The sequence below is a fragment of the Astatotilapia calliptera genome, chromosome 18 (genome assembly GCF_964374335.1).
Source record: "Astatotilapia calliptera chromosome 18, fAstCal68.1, whole genome shotgun sequence".
Classification (NCBI taxonomy): domain Eukaryota; kingdom Metazoa; phylum Chordata; class Actinopteri; order Cichliformes; family Cichlidae; genus Astatotilapia; species Astatotilapia calliptera.
Genome location: NC_137439.1, coordinates 33,720,192 through 33,743,829, shown reverse-complemented (window position 1 = coordinate 33,743,829; position 23,638 = coordinate 33,720,192). Strand labels below are relative to the sequence as shown.

The 23,638-nt window shown below is 39.8% G+C and overlaps 1 protein-coding gene across 8 annotated transcripts in view; it reads left to right on the top strand.

Annotated features, from left to right (window-relative positions):
* Positions 1-1,112: 1,112 nt before the first annotated feature.
* Positions 1,113-23,638, top strand: part of LOC113010128 (solute carrier family 12 member 7-like) — a 40,845-nt gene continuing 18,319 nt past the window's right edge. The window contains exons 1-6 of one of the 8 annotated variants that reach the window (XM_080293337.1): positions 1,113-1,285; positions 3,592-3,763; positions 17,287-17,378; positions 17,821-17,946; positions 21,807-21,953; positions 23,203-23,257. In XM_080293337.1, the coding sequence (XP_080149463.1) occupies positions 3,619-3,763; positions 17,287-17,378; positions 17,821-17,946; positions 21,807-21,953; positions 23,203-23,257 (565 nt within the window). In that variant the 5' untranslated portion in view covers positions 1,113-1,285; positions 3,592-3,618. Of the gene's footprint in view, positions 1,296-2,115; positions 3,764-17,286; positions 17,379-17,820; positions 17,947-20,761; positions 20,930-21,806; positions 21,954-23,202; positions 23,258-23,638 lie in introns of those variants that run through there. The other 7 variants (XM_080293338.1, XM_080293336.1, XM_080293339.1 and 4 more) reach the window with 7 other exon arrangements.

The window sequence follows — 23,638 nt, the reverse complement described above, 5'->3', positions numbered from 1 at the left end:
GTTTCCGGTGTCCTATTCGCGCCTGGTTTACGGTCCAAAACAAGTTTAGCAAATGAATGAATCAAGCGGCGATTTACATTTCTATAGATGTCTCGGGCATTTACCCAATATATCTGTAAATGATGTTCATCGACTTGTTGATATTTTTTCCTGCGCCTCAGAGCAAAAGAGAAAAGGGATTCAAATGTTATATTTCTCAGCTGTCCCTCGTTTATCGCGGGTGTTATGTTCTAAAAATAACCAGGATAGGTGAAATCAAGTAGCCGATTTTATTTTTTGACGGTGCAAAACGTTTGGTGGACATCGTGGACATAAAGCACTGCACTTCAGAGTCACATTGCTAGCGATGGATGCAGCGATTCTGTACTGTACAGGAGAGACATCACGGAGGAGATCGTCTGCAGCGATCAGGACGCAGGACACAATGTGACGTAAAATAAAAAAGTGCAAACTTGCACTAAAAAATCTGCGAAACAGCGAGGTGAAAGGTGAACCGCGTCATAGCGAGGGACCGCTGTAATTTTGAAGGCAAGTCACAACATATCCTTCGTACATACTAATGTATAGAAACCGTTACCAGCAATCATTCATTTTTTGTGTGGCTTTTTTCACGGTTTGTTAACATGCTGTGTAGGTGTGTACTTGACTAGCTGATCTCGACATTATGGGGGAAACATCTGGTTTGACTATTCTTCACCTGTAGTTTGAATGCTGAACATTTGCCTGTTTAAATCATGAGACCAGTCTCTATACAGAGATGTGCTTCTGAATGTGGACGATGTGTCTTCTGCTGCAGTGATGCAGTTCTGCTTGTGTTGAGTGATGTAAACAACTGATCGATCTAAACGCGTTAAACATCAAAACTGATCATTAGATTTTTTTTTTATGACACAACAGTGGTGAGTGTTCCCACCTTCTGCTCTTTGTAACTTAACGCCATCTTTCCGTTTTCGAGTTTTGGACATGATTTTGGAGGATATCTTCGCAGTAGCGATTGACCGCAAAGTAAAGCTATCGGAAATGTACAACCCTACATCCGGTCTCAAACCAGGAAGTTAGCATTTTCTCGTGCACAGGGTCTTGTCACTACCCGATCCGTACCGGAAACCCGATCGGTACCCCGGGTAGCGACAGGTCTATTATAATTCCCATTAGTGGACCTCGCGCAGGCACTGGGTAGGGCAGCTTGGGGGTCCTTAGATCTTGTTGGCACACGCGCGTGGCGCGAGCGGCTTCCAGAGTGAATCCGCGCTGAACGGAAGTGCTTGTGTTTCTGTGTCTGCAGGTGAGCACAGGTAATGTAAGCAGAGTGAAGCTGTACAAGAAGTGTGTTCGAGAGATGTTGTTACGAACATAAATACAGCGTGAATGTTGGCGTGTGCAGTTTAAATCTCGTACATGAACTTGTGCGAAACTGTGTTTCACCTCTCAAATTGTCAATAAGGGGATCAGAGTAATCCCCAGCAGCCTGCTACATTATAAGTTGTGTAAACATACATAGGGGTGCACAATATTGTCAGTGTGAACAATACTGAGTATCTGGTTATTTTGTCAGCACAAGTTCTGAAATAACATAAGGAGCTGGTTACAGTGGTCCTGTATCATATTCATCGTATTCAGTGCACACCTCTGAGTTGAAGTGCTTGTGTTTCTGTGTTTGCAGAACAAAAGACAAGTAACGGAAAACTATTAGAACAACATGCTTTCTTGACATGATGTTCTTCTGCTTCCCTGGCTGCTGTGTCTGTGGCGATGTTGTTCACTTTGTGTTGTTGTAGCGTCCTCATGATACTCAGTTTGTGCTCCAATAGATTATGAGAGACAAACATAAAATCCTGATCTGTGGCACTTACTGGTTAACCCTACACATCGACTTCTGAATTCATTATTGACGGGAATTTTACAGCCTAAGAGATCTAGCTCACGGCCTACTGTTAGTCAGCGGTGCTAGTTTTGTACTTTGTGCAAATGTGTTGTTGTCAGCCAAGACTGAAGAAGTCGCTTGGATAAGTTACAAAATATTTCTTGCACTGAAAACGTCACATACAGATGAACAGAATCAACTTTCTGAGATGATTTGTCTAATTAATCTATTACGTGATTCTAATGGATTCATTAGAAATGTTACATAAAGGCATTTGTGTAGTTAATGTCCAGATTAATAATGCTATGTAGTGGATGAGGTCCAGGATTGGCAATGTAATATTAAAAAAATTAACAAATAGCACAAAAATGATACCATCCTCCTGGAGAGCAAAGAGCAAAACTTGAACTACCAAAATAATACAGAAAACAGCAGCAGTAAAGCTGCTTGTTCATACTGTCTTGCATTTCAGGGTGTAAATGGCATTTTTCCATGTGTCTCGGGTTTATGTTAGAGTAACTCAACAATGTGTTAAACTTTAAATACAAGTGGTATAAAATACATTAGATGAATACAGACATGTATAATTTCAGACCATAGTATATTTTACTATAGTTTTAAACCTCAAAAGCCAAAATGGCATTCTCAAGTAAGACATGTAGTTTAGCTTCCCTTTAAACACCTAACAGACGTGCTGCAAAATATACTGACTGACACAGACACTTTCAAAAACAGACACTTGTATAGTTTCTCAGTACTCAGACTTCACAGTACTGACACAAAGATATGATGTAACAGGTAGTTTATAGTTGAGTAAGACAGGCCCTGCCAGCCTTTTAAAGAGAAAGATGGGTAATAAAATAATTGTTCCCACAAACTAAACACAATGCATGTTTACTTGTGGCCGTTGTTATTCAAAGCTCACTCCTTTCCGCCTGTGACTGTCCATTGTAATCGTGGAACTCGCAACAGACAGGAAATACAGAGAAATAAAGAGGAAAGTCACTCTTCAAGATTTCCAAGGTGTTTCCTTTGCTGTTACAATGTGTGCGGACGTCAGAGAGCAAGAATATTCTGAATCGCTGTTCTTCCTCATTACCCATCATGCAATGTGGGAAAAGGAACACTCCTCTTGTTTACCTGGAAAAACACAGAGACGACAACTATTAGCCGAAGGGAGAGGAACAAACGAAAGCAGAAAGAAACAGACTTAGGTTTGTCCTGCTAAGCATGACTCGGGTGTTCCGCTTCGTGTGGATGAGTCAGATCCTTTTTATATGTACTTCTGGATATTGCTTCCCTGCCGTCTTGCATTTCTAAGGTGTGTGCGAGAGAAGTGGGACGTCAGAGTGGGAGGGGCTGCAGGGCTTCCTCTGTGTGGACTAACTGTTCATATGGTAAACAGAGGGTCACGTGGGCCAACAGTGCTGAAGCAGTTAGGAGAAAAGGGAGGGAAAGAAACAAGGAGAGGGCGTAACTTGATACACAGGAGGACTTTGGCCTGCTTCATGTGCAGGAGGCGGTACTTTCACCCTGAGTCTAGAGGACATTGGATTACACACCAAAAAGAAGGGAAACAAAAGATCTGAGTGCCATGTTGTGGTTAAAGTGAAGTTTGGCCTGCCTCATCGGGTTCAGTCCTTTTATTTAGATTTATCTGGACACTTTTTAAAATCTGTTCTCTGTGGGAAAAGCCAGTGTCTTCCTAGTTTGTAATCTCTTCATAGTTTCTTCCGGGTAAAAGAAGAATCAAGATGCCCACCTTCACTGTGGTGCCAGTGGAGGATGTGGAAGATGGCAGCAACAGTGGAGCTGCAGCTGGAGGGAACAGACCTATCAGCTTGGGCAAAATCTTTTCAGAGGAGCAAGAGGCTGACAGTTCAGAGGATCCTTTTTCAGGTAGGTGTAAACAGTTCTTTGCTGATGTGCTCATACACAAGCCTGCTTTTTGGGGGTTTTGTGGTTGCTATCCCAGCATGCACTGCGGGAAGTATAGGTGTGCAATTTTGATAAACTGCATGCGTCATTGTGAGATTAAATATGACATTGGAAGCGCGCTGACACAAACAGATGCATGTTTTGACAGGCACATGCTTAACACATATAGACACCCACAAGGAAAAATGCAAAGTCAGAGATGAACTAGCTATAACTTGCACTTGGATGAGTCGGGCAGGAAGGGGGGCCTTGGTGTTGGTATGTATGCCTTAGCAGCCCTGAATGATGGTTAAGGCTCCTTGCCTCATTGCATGTGTTTCTGTATGTCAGTTCTGGAACAAAGCAACTAAATATACAGTAAACTAAACTAACCTCAAACAGCAGGGAAGTTGTGTAAAAGAGGCCTAACTGTTTTACAGTGACAAAGTACAAAGTCTATATCCTTACATGACATATTATTATACCATTTAAAATTACTGCCTGTTTTTCTTTCACCTTTATAACACTTAGTTTAACCATTTTTCTTTGTGCACATGTTGTACCTCTTTACATCCATCAGTTTCCCAGTCAACCACTTTGGGGGTTGGGTCAGGTTGTTTGTGCTACACGTTCCAGATACCTTGAAGTCGTATTTCGAAGCTTGGGAGCAACGCGACTTCAAATAGTAGTCTTTGTTTAATATTCAGCAGTGGGATTGTATGCAACAGCTGAAACATTTGGTTGTTTTCTCATTTTACTGCAAAAATCTACATTCTTATGCTGTACTGTCTGAAATCTATCAAACTCCTCTTGTGCATTTCTGGCTACTTTTTTGCCACAGTTTTTAAATGGATCAGTAAGAGAATTTTATAAGGAGCAAATCCTCAATATAAAGACTTGTAAATGTTAGAAAATTACTGGATGTAGGTTGCAGAAACAGAACAGACACGGGGCAATGCTCGAAGAAGCGGAGAAGCTTGAAGGCTTTGTTTTCTGGAAAGACAAAAAATTGCTTCAAGATTTTTAAGTGATAAAGAAAGTCATAATGTCAGCTGATATCTTTATTGTAATCTAGGTGTGCTTGTTCTTTTTATTACTTTAGACTCAAAAGTCTGCAGAAATGGCTTCGAATGAAATCCAATTACAAGACACTGCCTTGTTTAAATATTTTGATGAAGTAACTCTACTGCACAAGTGTCATGTTTATGAACAGGCATACTTTCCATTTAGGGAAAATTCCTGCAATAAATGTAGGTTTGTCTTTAGCTAAGGCATTTCTGGTCATTTTGCTTTGAACTCTGGTTGTCTTGCTTCTCTCGGAACTTCTTTTATGCCTCCTCTTTTGCTCATCTTTCATATGTGGGCCTTTTTTTTTATCTGTTTTTTGTTTTCTGACTTTGATCAGTTAGATTTCACAGTGAGCCCGAGTCACCCATGGTCATCATTCTGGACCCACCAGTTAGGACATGTTCCCCCAAAGCATTTGTGAGATTAGAGGCAGATTTGAAGTATCAGTAAAACAAGCATAACAGGTTAGGTTTTTTTATATTCTAACCCTCACTATAATAATGTTAAAAAGAGAGCAGACCCTCTTTAAACTCTAAGGTTTTACATATGAGTACCACATTAAAAATTAGCTTGCTTCTTAGTAGGTCTTAAAATGAGGTAAATACAGTCTTAGAAGAACTACAAACCATGACACGTTACTTTGTTATTTATTTGACAGAAATTAAGTGTACATGGTTATCTGTTTCAGAAAGAGAGTCAACGGTTAAACTTAAGAGCTCACAGACTGATCCAACATGCTTACTGGCAGGTTTTCTTCAACAAACCCAGTTTCTTTCCTTTTCCTCTCCTGTGATCCCAGTTTGGTGTTTTTAATGTTTAACATGTGCGTTTTTGTGCTTAATCCACCATCAGTTTAAGGACAAAGACAGTGACTAAATGCATTTATTTTCAGCGATCAGTCATATGTTGCACTCAGTCTTGTTGATGGACATTGTTTGTCACAATTTGGATAGCGCTAAATAAAATTACTCTCTTTTTAATCTAAATGTTAGACTCCACATTGACGCACATGATTTGTAGAACCAAATCACATAACGTTGGGGTGACTGTAGCTCAGGAGGTAGCCCAGGTTGGAATGTTGATGGTTTGATCCCTGGCTGCTCCAGGCATGACAAATATCCTTGGGCAAGATACTAACCCCAAGTTGCTCTCTGAATGTGAATGTTAGCTAGAAAGCATTTACACAGAAAAAAAGTGCTTGTATGAACGGGTGAATGAGGCCAGTTGTGTAAAGCGCTTGTGGTCAGAGTAGAGAAGCACTATATAAGAACCAGTCCATTTACTATAACTGAAAACTTGGTAAAGAACCAATTTTTAATTTCTTGAATCTTTGAAAAACACCAAAGGTAACACGATTGGAAGGAGATGGAGCAAAGTGATTACCAAAGAACTATTGGCTGTGGAGTTGACATGTCTTGGCATGATAAGTATCATATTCTTAAGAAACAATTTGAGGTATGCAGAATATGGATGGTATTTAAAAGCCATGCTGTTAAGAAATAGAAAAAGGACCTGAGAGCTGTATCTGGCATTTCAGTTGATCTTTCTACAGAAGCTTCGTCAAAAATGGTCTCAGTGGACGGCTGCCTCCTAAGAACTCATTTTTAAGACGGGGATAAAAGACTGAAGTATGCCAAATTATAGAAGAACTAATGTGAGAAGGAGTGGCAACAGGTCTCATGAAGAGATGAATCCAAATTTGACATTTTTGGTTCAAGTTATTGTCAATACAGAAGAGGTCAGGAGAGAGGTCCAACATCCTTACAGCCATCTGTAAAACACGTTGGAGGCTCTGTCATGGTTTTGGGCCACATTTCAGCTGGTGGTGTTGGGACTCAAACACCACTACCTTGCATGAGCATGTATGTGTCCACCATCCGCATGTTTTTTTTCTGAACATAGGTTACTGCCTTTCTTTCTTTCTGTTAGGAGTTTGCGTAAATGCATCGCTACATTTGGGCGCACTCTGAGGAGGGTGCATTTGCTCGCAGATGAAAGAGTGTGCTGTAGGGCTGAACGATTATGGAAAATAATCTAATTGCGATTTTTTTGCCCCAATATTGCGATTGCGATGCGATATGCGATTATTTTTTAAGGTCTTTGTCTTCTGTATTATTAAACAAAGACAAGCAATACATCATATAGTATGGCCAATACTATATTACATTAATTTTAAACTGTTCTTTCCTGGAAGACAGACCTCTGTTATGATGACATGAGGTGATGCATGAATTGATGACTGACATTTTTATTTAACTTCTTCAATCACAACAGTATATTTGAACATACACAATAGTTTATTTTTAGCTTACAAACATCTGAGCATAAAGTGCTGACAAGGAACCCTGGTGTAAACATTAAAATGAAAGTCAGTACAATGTGCAGATTGCAGAAATATACATAAAAAAAAATCAGTGGCTTTACCACACTCAGTTTTTCGACATCTGTGAACTACTAGACAGTCATTCAATTAAAAAATAATATTAAATAAATAAAACTAATAAATAAAAAATACACACATCTTACTGATCTCTGCAGTCAGTAACATTACACATAAAATGCAAACATAATAGCAATTGTATAAACACACACACAAACACGCCTTTAAAGTTTAAAGGCGTGAAATTGGACGGTCTAGTTCTGATTAGCGTCACCGCTGTCTCGGTGGAGTTTAATAAACTCGGCCGTCTGCTTCTTGCTATCTAAAATATAACCAGACACTGGTGTAAATTCTCGACTGTCTCATACTTCTGTTTAATCAGTTTTCTGTTTGACGTTTAGTCAGCTGTGTGAAAACCAAGGAGGAACCCACCCGGGGGATTAATAAAGTTTTATTTTATCTAATCTAATAACTTTAATCTCAGCCAAACCGATTTACTCACGAACAAACAAAACACTGAAAAAACCCAACAATAACATTTTTAGGTTGTCTAAGTGACTTATATATTACGTTTAACCCGAGCAGCGAAACTCCGCGGTGATCTGAAAATGATGTGCCGGGAGTTGTGCCGTTCTCGGCCGCATCAGTAACCCTCGAGCTCCCGGCTAGCTGTCGAGCTGGTGGGTAGCAGACGCCTCTGAAAACGTCGAAGCACTTTTGCAAATATGGGATATCTTGATAAACCGAGCAGATATTTGATGTTTACACAACTACTTTCTCGCCTGAAAATATGTTAAAAGTTTATTTTGTGACCCAGAAAGATTAGTATGAGTAATTTTAAAACTTAGTAGCGGCCGCCATTGTTGGAAACTGGAGTTTGGCTGGGCCGCGCTATGAATTCTGGGATATGGTAGTAATTTGGACAGCCTTCGGCGCGTCGCTGTGACGTAATCGGTCTACAAATGCGGCCTCAGGAGGATGCAGCCCATGAATTTGGACATGTCCAGAGTATAATTGCAGCCTTTGCGGTTAGAAAATTGCACTTGATCATGTCGCGATATTATCGCAAATGCGATATATCGTTCAGCCCTAGTGTGCTGTTAAAACGGCGCTATTATTATCATTTTTTTTCTGTTTACTGCTTCTATTAATTCCATCATTATTAACTTACTCATGGCCAAGTAAATCAAAAAATCGCCCTTGTAAAAATGATCGACAATAGGCTCAGCCTATCGTCGATAGTCGATATATTCGCCCAACGCTAACTGACGACGTTTCAGTATGACAGTGATTCCAATGCAGTAAAAACATACCTGCATAGAAAAACACACAATGGAATCAGTCATGGATTGGCTTCCCCAGAGCCCAGACCTCAACGTTATTAAAGCAGTGTGGGATCATCTGACCAGAAAATTGAACAAAAAGCAGACAAATCCAAAGAAGAGCTTTGGAATATCTTTCAGGAAACCTGGAGAATTATTCCTGAAGACTACTTAAAGAATACCAGGAAAACTGTGGAAGACTCAAGGGGCTGATACCAAATATTGACTTTCAAGCTTTTTAGAATTGTACAGACTCAGCTTTAGCTTTATATATGGTGTTGTCATATGTGTTTGCAAAATGAATAGTTTTAATAAATTGGTGCTGGTAGGGCTGTGCGATATGACCAAAATCTCATGTCCCGATATTAAGACATCTATCGTCCGATAACGATATAAATCACAAAAATGTAACATTTTCTGTAAATTCTGTGAATCTCGGGCAGCTCGACTTGCGTGAAGTGTTTCCAGCTGTGTGTCGTGTAGCTGGAGTCGAGTTTTTTAACCGATGCATGAAACGATACATTTTTAGACATAAGTTGTAACGGCCGCCGTTTTCTTTGTGAGTATTTATTACACGGCGTGCTGCGGGGAAAAGCCTGTTCTAACGTTTGAGTCTAAGGTTTATTTTTAGCACCTGGCGGCTCTTTTTAATTCTCATCCGTAATTAATCTGCTCTTTCACATGATTCAGTTTATTTTGAAAAGTCTCAACAGGATCTTGAGCTTTATTGTGAAAGGTTTATGTGGAACAAGCGGACACGCCGTGGTTTTACCGTCGTTGTTGCTAACGACAACGCATACAAAACAAAGGCTTGTCTGTCAGTAGTGTGGTTATATTAACTTTAGGAAATGAATATAGCCACTACAGTGACCATCAAAACCATGAAACAATATTGCCGTAAACAGTTTATTTTGCGACACCACGAAATAAACGACAGCGTAAAATGAAACGACAGACGTTTTTATATCCGATAGATATCGTTATATCGAACAGCCCTAGGTGCTGGTGTGTGCATATGTATATATAATACAGAGTGACGTGATATAAAAGTAGTAATTTTACACATTTACATAGTTTTTGTTCTTCATATAATTAAACTTAGTTTTAATTTATTCATTCTTTATTTTTATATTCTATTTAATTTTTCCTATTTGAGTGAGCTTCATTCTTTTTGTGTGTGTGGGTGATTTGTTGTTGTTGTTGTTGTTGTTTTACCTCATTTAATGACTTTGGGGGTGTTTTGGGGGTAGTGGTTTATTTTCAGTGCTTTTGCTCTTTTAAGATTACATTATGTCAACATATAGGATAAGGAAATTATTTAAAATTGCTTGGAGCCCACAGGGGGGGATGAACAGGAAATCCTCCCCTGAAAACCTGTATCTCTTACTGATGCTAATGAGGGAAAAATAAAAAGGTTTCCAAACAATGTAGACCCTCTGTTATCTGTGTATCAAGGTCCAACAGATCCTTTAGAGTGGTGACCCTATAACAACTCATAATGTAATGTAAAAACATTTTACTACAACTTTACTCCTTACAATATGTCCTTTCTGGAGAAGACAAAAGTCACAGATTGCTCTGCATTCGGACAGACGAGCACACACGTACGCACCGATTTATGCATAGTGCTGAACAGACAAGATGCAATCTGTATAAACAACTCATCATTTTCCAAAGAAGTATCCGGTGTCATGTGTACAGTGTCCTGTTTCATATTGTCCCTCTTTTTCCTTGTCAAGTTTTAGCACGTAGTTTTGACACATGTTGAGATTATTTGTTTGCTTCTGAATGAACCTCACTGATGAAACTCAAAAAGCAGGGCATCTCTATGAAAACGAATACAGAGAAGAAGACTGGAGTAGTAAATGATAACCGGTCATGTTGTCCTAGAGACACACCCAAACTACTTGCCAAGCAGTAGACAAATCGGAGTGTGTTGATCGCTACTGTAAAGCAGAAATTTCACTTTTAATTCAATTAAGTTTTATTTTATTTACAGCACAACAAATCACATTAACAGCTGCTTCAAGGCGCTTTTTATTATAAAGTGAAGTAAGGTTGTGAGGTTTGCGTTGCATTTTTTTTCCAAGTTTCCTGCATCTCAGAGAATCTACAGGAAATGTTTCCAGGCAAGTTGGCATCTTCCATACAAATTACAGCCAACAGCGGCAATCCACTAGAAACCAATGCAATCACAAGGAGGTATTTAGTACACACCTTCATTGCATGCAGTTTCACCCAGACAGCAACCTTGAGCAACCACTCACCAATTGTTGGAATATACACCAACTGGTTGGGTCACTGCCTGGTTTCTAGGCTTATGTGACTGATACCTTAGATAGAAAGAAGAATACCACAGTCAGGATCTACAGACTCTAGATTTAAATATAAATCTAGGGCTTTGTTAGCTGAACAGTTTCCTCCCTTAGAGCTATGCCAAGCAAATTGGTTGATCACATTCACACAGACCACCTAACTGGTGAGTTGGTGTACCAACCTTTGCAGCTGATCCTGTCACACATTCTTGAAACTATTATTTAAGAAGTTTAATATTGTATTTAAACATTTGCCTAACAAGGGAATTAAAATTACATGCCAAAACTGGTTTTAACATCCTTGTTTACAGTGAATTGGAAATGGAGATTTTCACCCATGGTTTATCCACTGTTGCTCTTTACACCTTAGATACTCCTCGTCCAGCAAATTTCCTAAACTCAGCATTAAATGTCTTCATAGCATTTGTCTGTTTCATTTCGAGGTGGTTCTCATGTCCTTCTTCTTTCTCCAACGCAAAGGACATAAATCGTCATGTGTAGCTCTGTTTTCCATATGTTAGCCCTTTGGGGTTGGAGAACTGCCAAAAGCAGCTGCCACCCTGTTTCCTGTTTAAAGGATGTCTATTTTGGGTCAAACTGTTACTAGCTAAATTGTACAGGGAGCGTTCACAGGGCATGGGTTTGTGTTTTTGTTTGCTTGTCATTCTAACCAAGGGGCTCTCAAATCACATGCCACAGATAACCTGGTGGGCTGGTCCTGCAGGTGTGCTCCGAGATGTCATTTATAATACCTGTTTGTTTGTTTTGTTTTTTTAAATGATTTTAAAAAAAAGTCTCGTTTTGAGTTTTGTACTTGTTTCCCAAGAATCATGTGAGTTGTCCACGCTAAGCAACACATGCATGTAACATATGTTTCCGTAAAGAAAAAAATATTTGTGCCAAATGTTAGATTGCAAAAATATTTTTTATATATATATTTTTATGGTCACCTTAGCAAACACATCATTTTTTGCAGCTTTATGAAATTTCCCCTTGTGGGACTAATAAAGGTATATCAAATCAAATCAGATTAACTGACACTTAATAACAACTTACATGTGCCAAATGGATTTTAGTGTGTTTTAGTAATTTAAATGGATTAAACATTTATTGAACATAGACAAAGTCTATGTGGCATTTTGTACATATTGAAATGGAGACCTCTGCTGGTTAACATGATTACTGCATCAAACTGTCAGAGTCCTTTACGCTCACTCAACGAACTTTCAGAGGACATTTAGAACTCAGCCCATTTTAGAAGTCTTTTGATTTTTACCTGATAATATGATGATTTGCAAATTGTCTGACATGACTATATGATGACAGACCATGTTCCCCATCAAACAGTTCTGACAAGATCTATACAGAAAATGAATGCAATCTGACTTTGTTTTCCTAAGTAAACTATTAGAAAAATTAAACACTGGCACATGAGGTTTAGATAATATAAAATTGGGTACTGTACACCAACAGATGTGGCTTGAAATTAACGTTGCTTTATGCAGCTATGTACAGCAGTCTCTTTCAAATGCTTGTTTCATAGATGGGGTGCCCTGGGACACCATTGGAGGAAAAACTCAATTTTAGCAGGGCAGCCATCGGCCACGACTGCTTATGTAGTGAGGGGAAAGAGAAAAAAGTAGCTCATAAGGACACTTGACAGTGACACACACATAGGACTCCAAGCTAACCCATTTGTGCTGTTGATCAACACTATATCATGTTTGGTGGATTTTACCATGTAATTCAGCTAAGAAATAGTCGATTCTATATAGACCTTGAAGTGTAGTGTGTGTGCTTGTGTATCTTTCTAGATTTCACACATCACATTTTTATCTAAAACTTGCACCGCTGGTGAAACAGCTATTTCACCAGTGGTTCTGTTGAAAAGTATTCACATATGGAGTTTTGATATATCTAATCCCATTAAGAAGCTTTGAATTTGCCCAGGATGTCATTTTACTATGACTGTGTTTTTAATGACTTCTGAGGTTACATTGGCCCGCCACAACCTCTACGACATCTTGTGGAACAAATTGCTATCACATGAAAGTATAGCCCGGCTCTAATTCAACCTTACTTGATATCTCTTTGGCAGAATACAAAAGCATTTTAGACATTAAGTCACAGCTTCATATTCTTTTGATAACTCTATTTCACTTTGCAATATTCAAAACCAATTTACATGTGCTGGTTCTTATACAGCAGGGGTGCCCAATCCCGGTCCTCGAGAGCTACCGTCCTGCAGCTTTTAGATGCATCCTTGTTCCCACACACCTGAATCAAATGAATGGCTTGTTATCAGGCCTTTGCCAAACATGATGGTATGCTGAAGAGGTAATCAAACCATTTGATTCAGGTGTGTGGGAACAAGGATGCATCTAAAAGCTGCAGGACGGTAGCTCTCGAGGACCGGGATTGGGCACCCCTGTTATACAGTATAGCACATTCTTACACTTGAGGACTCATAGCATTGTACAACTTGCCTCATTCACCCAAGCACTTTTTTCTACGTATCTAACGTTCACACTCCAATGGATGCATCAGAGACTTGGGGTTAGTAGCTTTCCCAAGGATAATTGGGATTGAAACACTAACCGTCCAATTAGTAAATGATCTGCTCTACCTCCAGAGTTATAGCCACCCTAATTCAGACACAAGGATTTGCAAAAACTAAATTTTAATGATCAGTAACATTGAATCAAAGGTTAGTGAATATGATTACAGTTAGAGTTTGCTGATATAGTTTTGATAGCTTTAGGGCATGAATAAGCACGCATACATACCACAGAGTAACACATATTTGAGAGTTGGGTTAAAGCAGATGAAAGACGGGCAAGAGTGAAAGTGAAAAAACCTCTACATTTACAAGTAAAACAGACTAGAGTTTGTATATGCAAAAAAGATTTTTTATAAAATTGCATGTCTGGATGTTTTATGGACTGATTAGGAAATGATGCTGATATTTTGCTCTATGACAGCTGGGATAGTCTACAGCCTGAATTTGTCCAACTCCAGGCCTCAAGGCCCTGTGTCCTGCAGGTTTTAGATGTTTCCTTGATCCAACACAGCTGATTTAAATGACTAGAATACCTCCTCAACATGTCTTGAAGTTCTCCAGAGGCTTGGTAATAGACTAATCACTTGATTCAGGTGTGTTGACCCAGGGTGAGATCTAAAACCTGCAGGGCACCAGCTCTTGAGGCCTGGAGTTCCCCACCCTTGAGTTAAGAGAGTGGAAGGGTGGATGTATAATTAAAAAAGATGCAGAAAGAAAAAGGCTGAAAAGAAAAAGGAGCAACTAATGACCCAAAGCAAACAACCTTATGTGCAGCAGCAAACATGGCATTTCCTCTGTTCTGGTTTGGTCACTAAAACTGTTTGAATGCTTACACACACAATTCATCACTCTTTGGACAACACCTAACAACAGTTGGGACAATCAAGAGCTTCTGGAATGTCTTTCTGGATCTGTGTTTATGAGCAACCTCATCCTACGATACGCCATTGGATTTAAACAGCTGTTAGTGGCAGGCTTACAGTACATAATCACTATCTCATTGTTGTTTTCCGATGATATCCTGCCTCTTAGTGGGTAGTCCCAGCTTAGAAGAAGCAACCTGAGCAAAGCTGTTGCCCCGACTCTATAACCCTCGGTATATAACCCTTTTGTAATCTTATTTTAAAAGCCAGAGAGGCTTGCTGTACAGGGAGTGCAGAATTATTAGGCAAGTTGTATTTTTGAGGAATAATTTTATTATTGAACAACAACCATGTTCTCAATGAACCCAAAAAACTCATTAATATCAAAGCTGAATGTTTTTGGAAGTAGTTTTTAGTTTGTTTTTAGTTTTAGCTATTTTAGGGGGATATCTGTGTGTGCAGGTGACTATTACTGTGCAGAATTATTAGGCAACTTAACAAAAACAAATATATACCCATTTCAAATATTTATTTTTACCAGTGAAACCAATATAACATCTCCACATTCACAAATATACATTTCTGACATTCAAAAACAAAACAAAAACAAATCAGCGACCAATATAGCCACCTTTCTTTGCAAGGACACTCAAAAGCCTGCCATCCATGGATTCTGTCAGTGTTTTGATCTGTTCACCATCAACATTGCGTGCAGCAGCAACCACAGCCTCCCAGACACTGTTCAGAGAGGTGTACTGTTTTCCCTCCTTGTAAATCTCACATTTGATGGTGGACCACAGGTTCTCAATGGGGTTCAGATCAGGTGAACAAGGAGGCCATGTCATTAGTTTTTCTTCTTTTATACCCTTTCTTGCAGCCACGCTGTGGAGTACTTGGATGCGTGTGATGGAGCATTGTCCTGCATGGAAATCATGTTTTTCTTGAAGGATGCAGACTTCTTCCTGTACCACTGCTTGAAGAAGGTGTCTTCCAGAAACTGGCAGTAGGACTGGGAGTTGAGCTTGACTCCATCCTCAACCCGTAAAGGCCCCACAAGCTCATCTTTGATGATACCAGCCCAAACCAGTACTCCACCTCCACCTTGCTGGCGTCTGAGTCGGACTGGAGCTCTCTGCCCTTTACCAATCCAGCCACGGGCCCATCCATCTGGCCCATCAAGACTCACTCTCATTTCATCAGTCCATAAAACCTTAGAAAAACCAGTCTTGAGATATTTCTTGGCCCAGTCTTGACGTTTCAGCTTGTGTGTCTTGTTCAGTGGTGGTCGTCTTTCAGCCTTTCTTACCTTGGCCATGTCTCTGAGTATTGCACACCTTGTGCTTTTGGGCACTCCAGTGATGTTGCAGCTCTGAAATATGGCCAAACTGGTGGCAAGTGGCATCTTGGCAGCTGCACGCTTGACTTTTCTCAGTTCATGGGCAGTTATTTTGTGCCTTGGTTTTTCCACACGCTTCTTGCGACCCTGTTGACTATTTTGAATGAAACGCTTGATTGTTCGATGATCACGCTTCGGAAGCTTTGCAATTTTGAGACTGCTGCATCCCTCTGCAAGATATCTCACTATCTTTGACTTTTCTGAGCCTGTCAAGTCCTTTTGCCTCATTTTGCCAAAGGAAAGGACGTTGCCTAATAATTATGCACACCTGATATAGGGTGTTGATGTCATTAGACCACACCCCTTCTCATTACAGAGATGCACATCACCTAATATGCTTAATTGGTAGTAGGCTTTCCAGTCTATACAGCTTGGAGTAAGACAACATGCATGAAGAGGATGATGTGGACAAAATACTCATTTGCCTAATAATTCTGCACTCCCTGTATATTTTTATATTTTTGTTGCATGAATGTTGAAAAAGCAGCTTTCATACCAATATTCTTTCTCACTCAATACCACATGCGAAATTTTCTTACAATCTTCACTATGTCATGTGCATCTACGGTACACCATCCTCATTAATTTATCTTCAACAATCACTAAATCCATGCAAGGCCCTGGGCTCTTCAAGGCGACAGTGTAGCCTACAACACTGTGATGTGAGTGTGATAATATGCCATATCTAACAGTCATAGACCACTGCATGACAACCAGGGGCAAAAGAAGCCAGTCTGAACAGGCCAGTCATAATGTTAATCTAAGCCACTGTGTCTTTAAGTGGTGTACAAAAGCTGTTAGCAAAACTATAAGCCTAAAGTGTGGCCAAAGCCTTCATTTGTCTCCAGGGGATCAAACCTTTGACCCCTGATTCTCTATAAATGGTACTGGACACAGTTGTCACAGAGCACAGCTATATCAAATACAGCCTGGACCATGTAATGCAGTCTTGTGCTGTTTTTACAAAGGCAGTGGTTGCAGCTCTGGGCCAGTAGTTTGATGTACAGGTCCAACAAAACCCATACTTAAGAATCCTTGGGACGACATTAAACCACAGTTACTGCCCCTGATGTGTCATCAGTCTTTCGTGGTCAGTAAGAGTAGTAGCTATGCAGGTCATTTGCATTAACTATTAGAGAGACTTTGGACTGCAGACTATCATTGGTTCTGGTAATGTTGCTAACATAATACTGACAGAGATCCATCAGTATAGGATCACACCAGCCGTGACACATTTATTTGTGTGCTAACAATAAAAAAAAAAAACATGGAATAGTCATGGGGATGAGTATGGGTGATGCTGGCTGCTCACTGGGATTACCATGCTGAGACAAGTAGCCTCCCACTAACACCCATTAATTTCACTAAGAACTGATGACACTCGGTCCAGGCAGACTCGCACCTTTCTGAAGTCTTCTACAACTCTGTCCTTGTTTAAGAGCAACAAGTTATAACATCAACATACAAGAGGCAGTCAGTAAGCTAATTCTGCAGTGACAATTAGTTAAATCCAAATGGAAATACACATCTAATGATTCTGTCAACCTCTTGCCTGTTTATTCATTGGTTCTTTCTTTTTTTCTCCTTTTTTACCTCAAAAGGAGATGACAACCGGAGGGAGTCCTCTGCATTCATCAACCCAGACATGGACACAGAGACCTACTATGAAGGCAAGAATATGGCCTTGTTTGAGGTAAGATGAATTAAAAATGAATGATTTGTCTGTTTTTAATACATATAGTCCAAAACATGCTGCTAACGATTTAAACGGTATGTAAGATATAGTTTTTGTTATTATGTAACATTAATAGAAAACAGACAGGACTGTGTGACCAGATGGTTGCAATTTTTAAATCTTTGCAATAGGAAGAAAGTCAGACTGGGGTCAATGAGTGCTTCTGTTTAGTTTGTCCCAAATCTCTCATAAACAAAATCAATCTGAGATGGTCTCAGTTATCTTAAAGTCTGTTCACTCACTGTCATTCATACATGGAAAGTGTGCTACATACATACACAATAAAGATCTTGGAGTCAATAAAGGGAGTCTGAAGAACATACAATAGGAAATATTTCTTGGTCATGCTTGAAAGGCCTGGATTGGTCTTTATTTTTATATGTTCTCTGTCTGTTTACAGGAAGAAATGGACAGTACGCCCATGGTTTCATCTTTTCTCAACAAACTGGCTAATTACACCAACCTAACCCAGGGTGTTCGTGAGCATGAGGAAGCCGAGGATGGAGTCAGGAGGGCTGCAGTCATGGTACGTGACTCCTGTTTTTGAGCCAGCAGAACTCTTAATGAAAGCATGCATGCTTTGCGCCAACATAATCGTTAGTGTAGTCCTCAACACTCGGAGTGCTTTCTCCTGAAATCTGTTCTGGCGGGATTTTTAGCGTCTGCAATAAAACTTCAGCACCGATTATATCTGTACACAAGAAGGCCTTTCTTTTTGTCTGGAATATCTGCTTATCTTTTTCATCTGCCATCCTGTTTTTATTTTTCGATATACAAGCACATTCTGTTTCAGTATAACATGAAACATAAAAGGCAGCACAAACAAAAAAGGAGGTTTCGTGTTTCATTCACTTCACTGAATTGAATTAGCAGCACAGCAGCTGTAAACGTCCTAATTTTGATCCTCACGTTCAAAGGGTTGAGTTAATATGAAAAATAACCCCAAGACGTTGTTGTGAAGGAGTAATTATCTATAGAGACCGGACGTTTTATGCTAAACAGTGCAGTTAGAAAGTGTTTGGATACAGACACAGACCCACAATTTTAAGTATCCGACTGTAAAGTTACTCTATGTTAGTTAAGTTACTGTTACTGCATCCTTATTAAAGATATTTAATCCTTACATGTAGTTTATTTTGTTTCCATGCTTTGAAACCAGCCTTTTAAAGTTTATTTCAAGATGAAAGCCTTAATTGTCTTTTTATCCAACCATTTTCTTGCACTTCTCCGGTTCAGGATCAGAGGGGCCTGGCCTATCCCAGCTGTCAAAGGACATCCATCTGTCACAGGCCTAATGTAGAGAGACAGACTGCCATTTGCACTCACATTCAAACCTACAGGCAATTTAGAATCCCTAATTAACCTAACCAAACTAACTGCATGTCTTTAAACTGCGGCACGAAGACAGAGTACGAAGAGAAAAGCCACAAATGCATGGGGAGAGCATGCAAACGACGCCTTGCTGCCCTATTGTTTTGTCTTTTAACCTGTGCACTATTTTTTAAAAACAGCTATTGTTAAAAACACCAGTAGATGTTATTGCAATGCAATTAATAAAGTTGGAAAGTGGATTCTCTGCTTTCTCCACTTCCTCCAGACACTAGGACCCTCATTTCAAAAAGAAATACAAAACTTACATTCATCAAAAAGAGCACTTTGGACTGCTGCGCATCTGCATGTGTATATATGTTTGTGTGCGTGTGTGTCCAGAGTTCAGCTGAGACAGTGTCCTTCGCCCTGCCAGGCTAAGTAAACAGTAGTAGCTCCCTTCCTGAAGACGTCGGTGCATGATCTTGATGCAACCAGTGTCAGACCGTCGCTTGTAAAGTTCTCTTGAACCGAACATGACGTCAAACATCATAATCGACATCAGCGCTGCAGTCATGGCTGTTACTTATGCACCTTCTTGTACCACACTTTTCTCTCCCGGTCAGCTTTCCATTAATATACTTTATTACTGCACCCTGCAAACAGCCAACCTTTTCAGCAATGACCTTATGTGGTTTATCCTCGTGGGCGCTGTTGGTGATCGTCATCTGAAAGAGTTCTGAGTCATCAGTCTTTCCCCGACCATGGTTACATGTACAGAACTGGACCAAGACGTACATCTTTAAGCTGTTTGAATGGGGCTTTAGTCCAAATGACGGTTTTCTTTGATTTGCATGAGTTATAAACCCCACCCTTTAACATTTACTTTTATTTTACCTTATTGAGTTAAATAAAATTTAAAAAAAGAACATTTTTCATAATAAGATTTTTTTGAGATGCACTAGTTTGTTTGATTTCTGTTGTCTTCAACATAAGTTAAGCTAAAGGACTGACAGCAACACAAGCATGAACAATAGGAGCCCAAAGGCTTGTTCCTTCTTCTGCACTGTGCACAGTGACGACGATGGACTGCAATGATATTTTTTCACTTTGTTCACAGATTAGGCCCTCATCAACCGGAGGTGGAAACTCATTCTGTGAACCGTTAGTCTGAATGTCTTACCATAATCCTCCTCAAGGTCTCACACTCTGGAAATCTTTCAGTTGCTTTAAAAATGTTGCCAAAAACTGAGCCAAGAGCAAGTGAAAATAGGTCAAATGGTGCGACAAAGAGAGAAAACAGAAGAGTTTGAGGCAGAAAAGATTAAATGTTCAGATTTTTTTGTTTTAAATCTATCCATCTTTAATCCCTTGGGGATTTTACAAATACAGTGCAGACAGCCGGTTCAACACAACCAGACATACAGCACATTAACAGTTGTATCTTTTTATCAGGACTTAGATGAGGGATGTTAACAACCACCTTCATTAGGTCATAAGATTGATTTCATCTCCTTTGTGCTTAAATAAACTGCCTGGTATGGAAATGTGATCAGGGAGACCAATTTTCTTTGACTCAAACTGAAGAGAAAAACGACAACATTTTTCCTGGTAAAACATCTGTACAGATGTTACCTGGGTGGGTGACTTTGATAACTGTCAAGCTACTGCCAATAGTCTGTTAGAGTGGCTTATTAACCGGATACACAGAGGAACAGCTAGCCTTTGACCACAGGTCCACAGGTTTAAAAAAGAAAGCAGACAAACACACAATAAAATATGTTTCAAAACTGCTGCTTTGTGGCAAAAGTTGTACATGCTGCAGAAAACGGGCTTTTAACTGAGAAGGCGCTTTCATTGCAACAATTTCTGTCCCTTTTGTGCTTTTGCTAAAGTCAAAAACAACATTAGTCATTGACGAGACAGTGGGACCTTGGTCTGTTGCTCTATGTGGAAGCATTGATGATGTTTGACTAAAACCCGCCCCCTGAATGAGAGCTGAGAGCTCTGCAGAGGATCTGGACCTTTAACTTAAACAGCTCAGTGAAGGGGAGAAAACAGGCAGGAGAGCGAGGCAGTGTAACAGAAAGGAGAAGATGTGGGAGGTTTGGAAATCCACAGCAGGCACTTTGCAGCATTTTGACAAACAGCTGAGTGCAATGGAGGAAGCACAGGACAAAATGTTTGCATGTCGGAAAATGGTACGTACTCTTTGGTGTTTGTGGAGGCGTGCGTGTGCAGTATGCATGTGCTTGGCTATTGTAATCCGCATTGCTAATGCTATACTGCACTTAAATCGTTCAAGTTATGTGACCCTGCTGGTGTTTTTAATGAGCTTTGATGTTAGTCGGTAAATGACAGCTTCAGTGTGATTAAATTTTTCATATTTTCCATCTAATTGTTTTCATTTTCTGCAAGTTGTGTTAAGCACAAGGTTATCTCGAAAATACAGATTTTTTTAGCCTTATTCTCTTCAGTAAAACTGTTTAACCTATCGACATGTTTTATACGCATGTAATTAAAATAAAAGTGAATAATGTAATATTTTGTGTTGATGATTCCGGTTTCCGCTGACCTTTGTCATACAGTGTAGTCAGTAACTTGATTTTTCGCCAATCAAGGATGTATGATTTAGTTGTTCCCTTACTTTTTCATTTTGTGAAACGGCACGTGGCTAAAAGAAAACCTGACACTAACCCTGGGCTGGCTGCTCATGATCTGATGGGCATTAAGAGGACAACCACCAGAAAACATCTGACAGTCTTTGAAAACGCAAGAGATTATTTTTAGATTTAACTAGAAGTAAGTGGCATTGAGTTTGATGCATCTTAAACAGATGATAACATGCCGACGCACTGTAAACATACAGTAATGTTAAGTGCAGGATGTGCTTTGTAATTTAACACTTTGAATGACAAGACGTTTTTTAAGTGGCTTGGTGTGGCTGTGAGGAGGGACACGTGTTGGATTTCCCCACATTGCAGCCTACTCTCATGTTCATCTCCTCAGTAACAGTGCAATGAGGCATAATTCAAGATTCACTCTCACCTTTGTGCATGTCTGTTTGTCTGTCGGCAGGTCCCCCATATGGGAACATTCATTGGGGTCTACCTGCCCTGCATGCAGAACATTCTGGGGGTGATTCTCTTTCTGCGCCTCACCTGGATTGTCGGCACAGCAGGAATTCTCGGATCTTTCGCCATTGTCTCCATGTGCTGCATCTGCGTGAGTAATTGACAGCTTCAGATGACGAGCTGCTTAATGAGTCTCAAAATGTGGCAGTGCTAAACAAACTGTCCCTCTTGGCCAGCCATCAGTGATGTAGCTGCGATTGAGTGTGAGATTTACGTCACGCCAATCACAGCTCCTCTGAATTTATGGTGTGATGATCATTAATGTCTTTGTCCGAGTCCCCAAAACGAGCAGAAAACCTTATTTACAACCGCAGCACATACGTCAGTAGCTCCAGATGGCCAGACAGAGAAGTGCCTGTTTCAAAGTTTGAACTTGAATGCTCAGCACTCATGTGATGTGATGCGAACAATCTGCAAACTACAACTCCTTTACATTTTAGACTCACCCTGACACGCTCGTATGCTCCACACCAAAGAGATGACGGGCAATAGAGGTGATGATGCCAGTGGTCTCATTTTTCTTGTGTCTGTGTTTGACACTTAAGGTTCCTCCCCGTTAGTGGGGCAGCATCCTAACAGAAGGGCTCATTCAGTAAAACCTTGGAGAAACCTTCTAGAACAAATCTCCTGGAAACAGAGACTCTCGCCATTTCATCTCTGCAGAAACTACAAAGTTTATTTGCGTTTTTGTATTTTATTTGTTGCTATTTGTAACCAGTTTCACTGCACAGAGCTTGACTGTATGGTGAATGAAATGAATTTTCCGAAAGTGTTTGAGTAAAACTCAAACATTGCAGAGTGAGACAATCAAGCTTATTTTTCTTGACTAAGTACAATAAATACAAAATGCACAAATATATGACTGTACTTCAGTGTTTCTGATTTTCAGCCTGGCCCTCAGTCACACTCGGTTTGACACTGGTGCTTTCACTGATTCTGCTAAATTTAGGCAACTTTGTGTTTGATGGAGTGGAAACAAAATGCTGGAATGTTTTTTCCACTGGCATATTGCACAAAACAACATGCAGCATGCAGAGTATTTAGTACTCTGCATGCTGCATGTTTCACATTATTGCACTCCTAATTCTAATCAGAGGCTTCAGTGACTGTTTTCAGGCACTTACTGTACTTTGTATTTTATTGACACATTGTACTTCCGCTCAGCTGCAATTCAAAGCACTATTATCTGAGCATGATGCTTGCACCTTGACAACTTAACAAACTTGACAAACACAAGCTGGTCAAAGTTATTTTCATTTATCTTTCTTTCTTTTATGTTGCTTTTACAAACCATCCACTGGTGATCATCTGTCCTGTTTTCTTTTGCTTTTTTCATGCAGACATTGCTCACAGCTATATCAATGAGTGCCATTGCAACAAATGGAGTTGTCCCAGGTACATAATGAATTATTTGATTTGCTTTTACGGTACAAGAGATGTATGCACATGCAGTCTGCAAAAATAGCTGCAATTGTGAGTGAGATTATACAGAGTTTGAATTGAGCTATGATTTGCACAGCATCCAAAATGTTTTTTAAACTTCATCATTGTGTGAGAGCAAGCTAATTCTGCACACTGTGTAGAGCACAACCAATTGTTTGGCATGCCAGTGTTATCAGCCGATATCTGCTATTTGCTGATTGATTGGACACTCTGCATCATCCCTGTTGGCAACACACTTCTTTGTAATACCACAAACACAACAAGCGCTTGATACATACTTACAGTTTATACATTTAGCAGAACACAAACGAGTAAATAACATAAGCATATTTG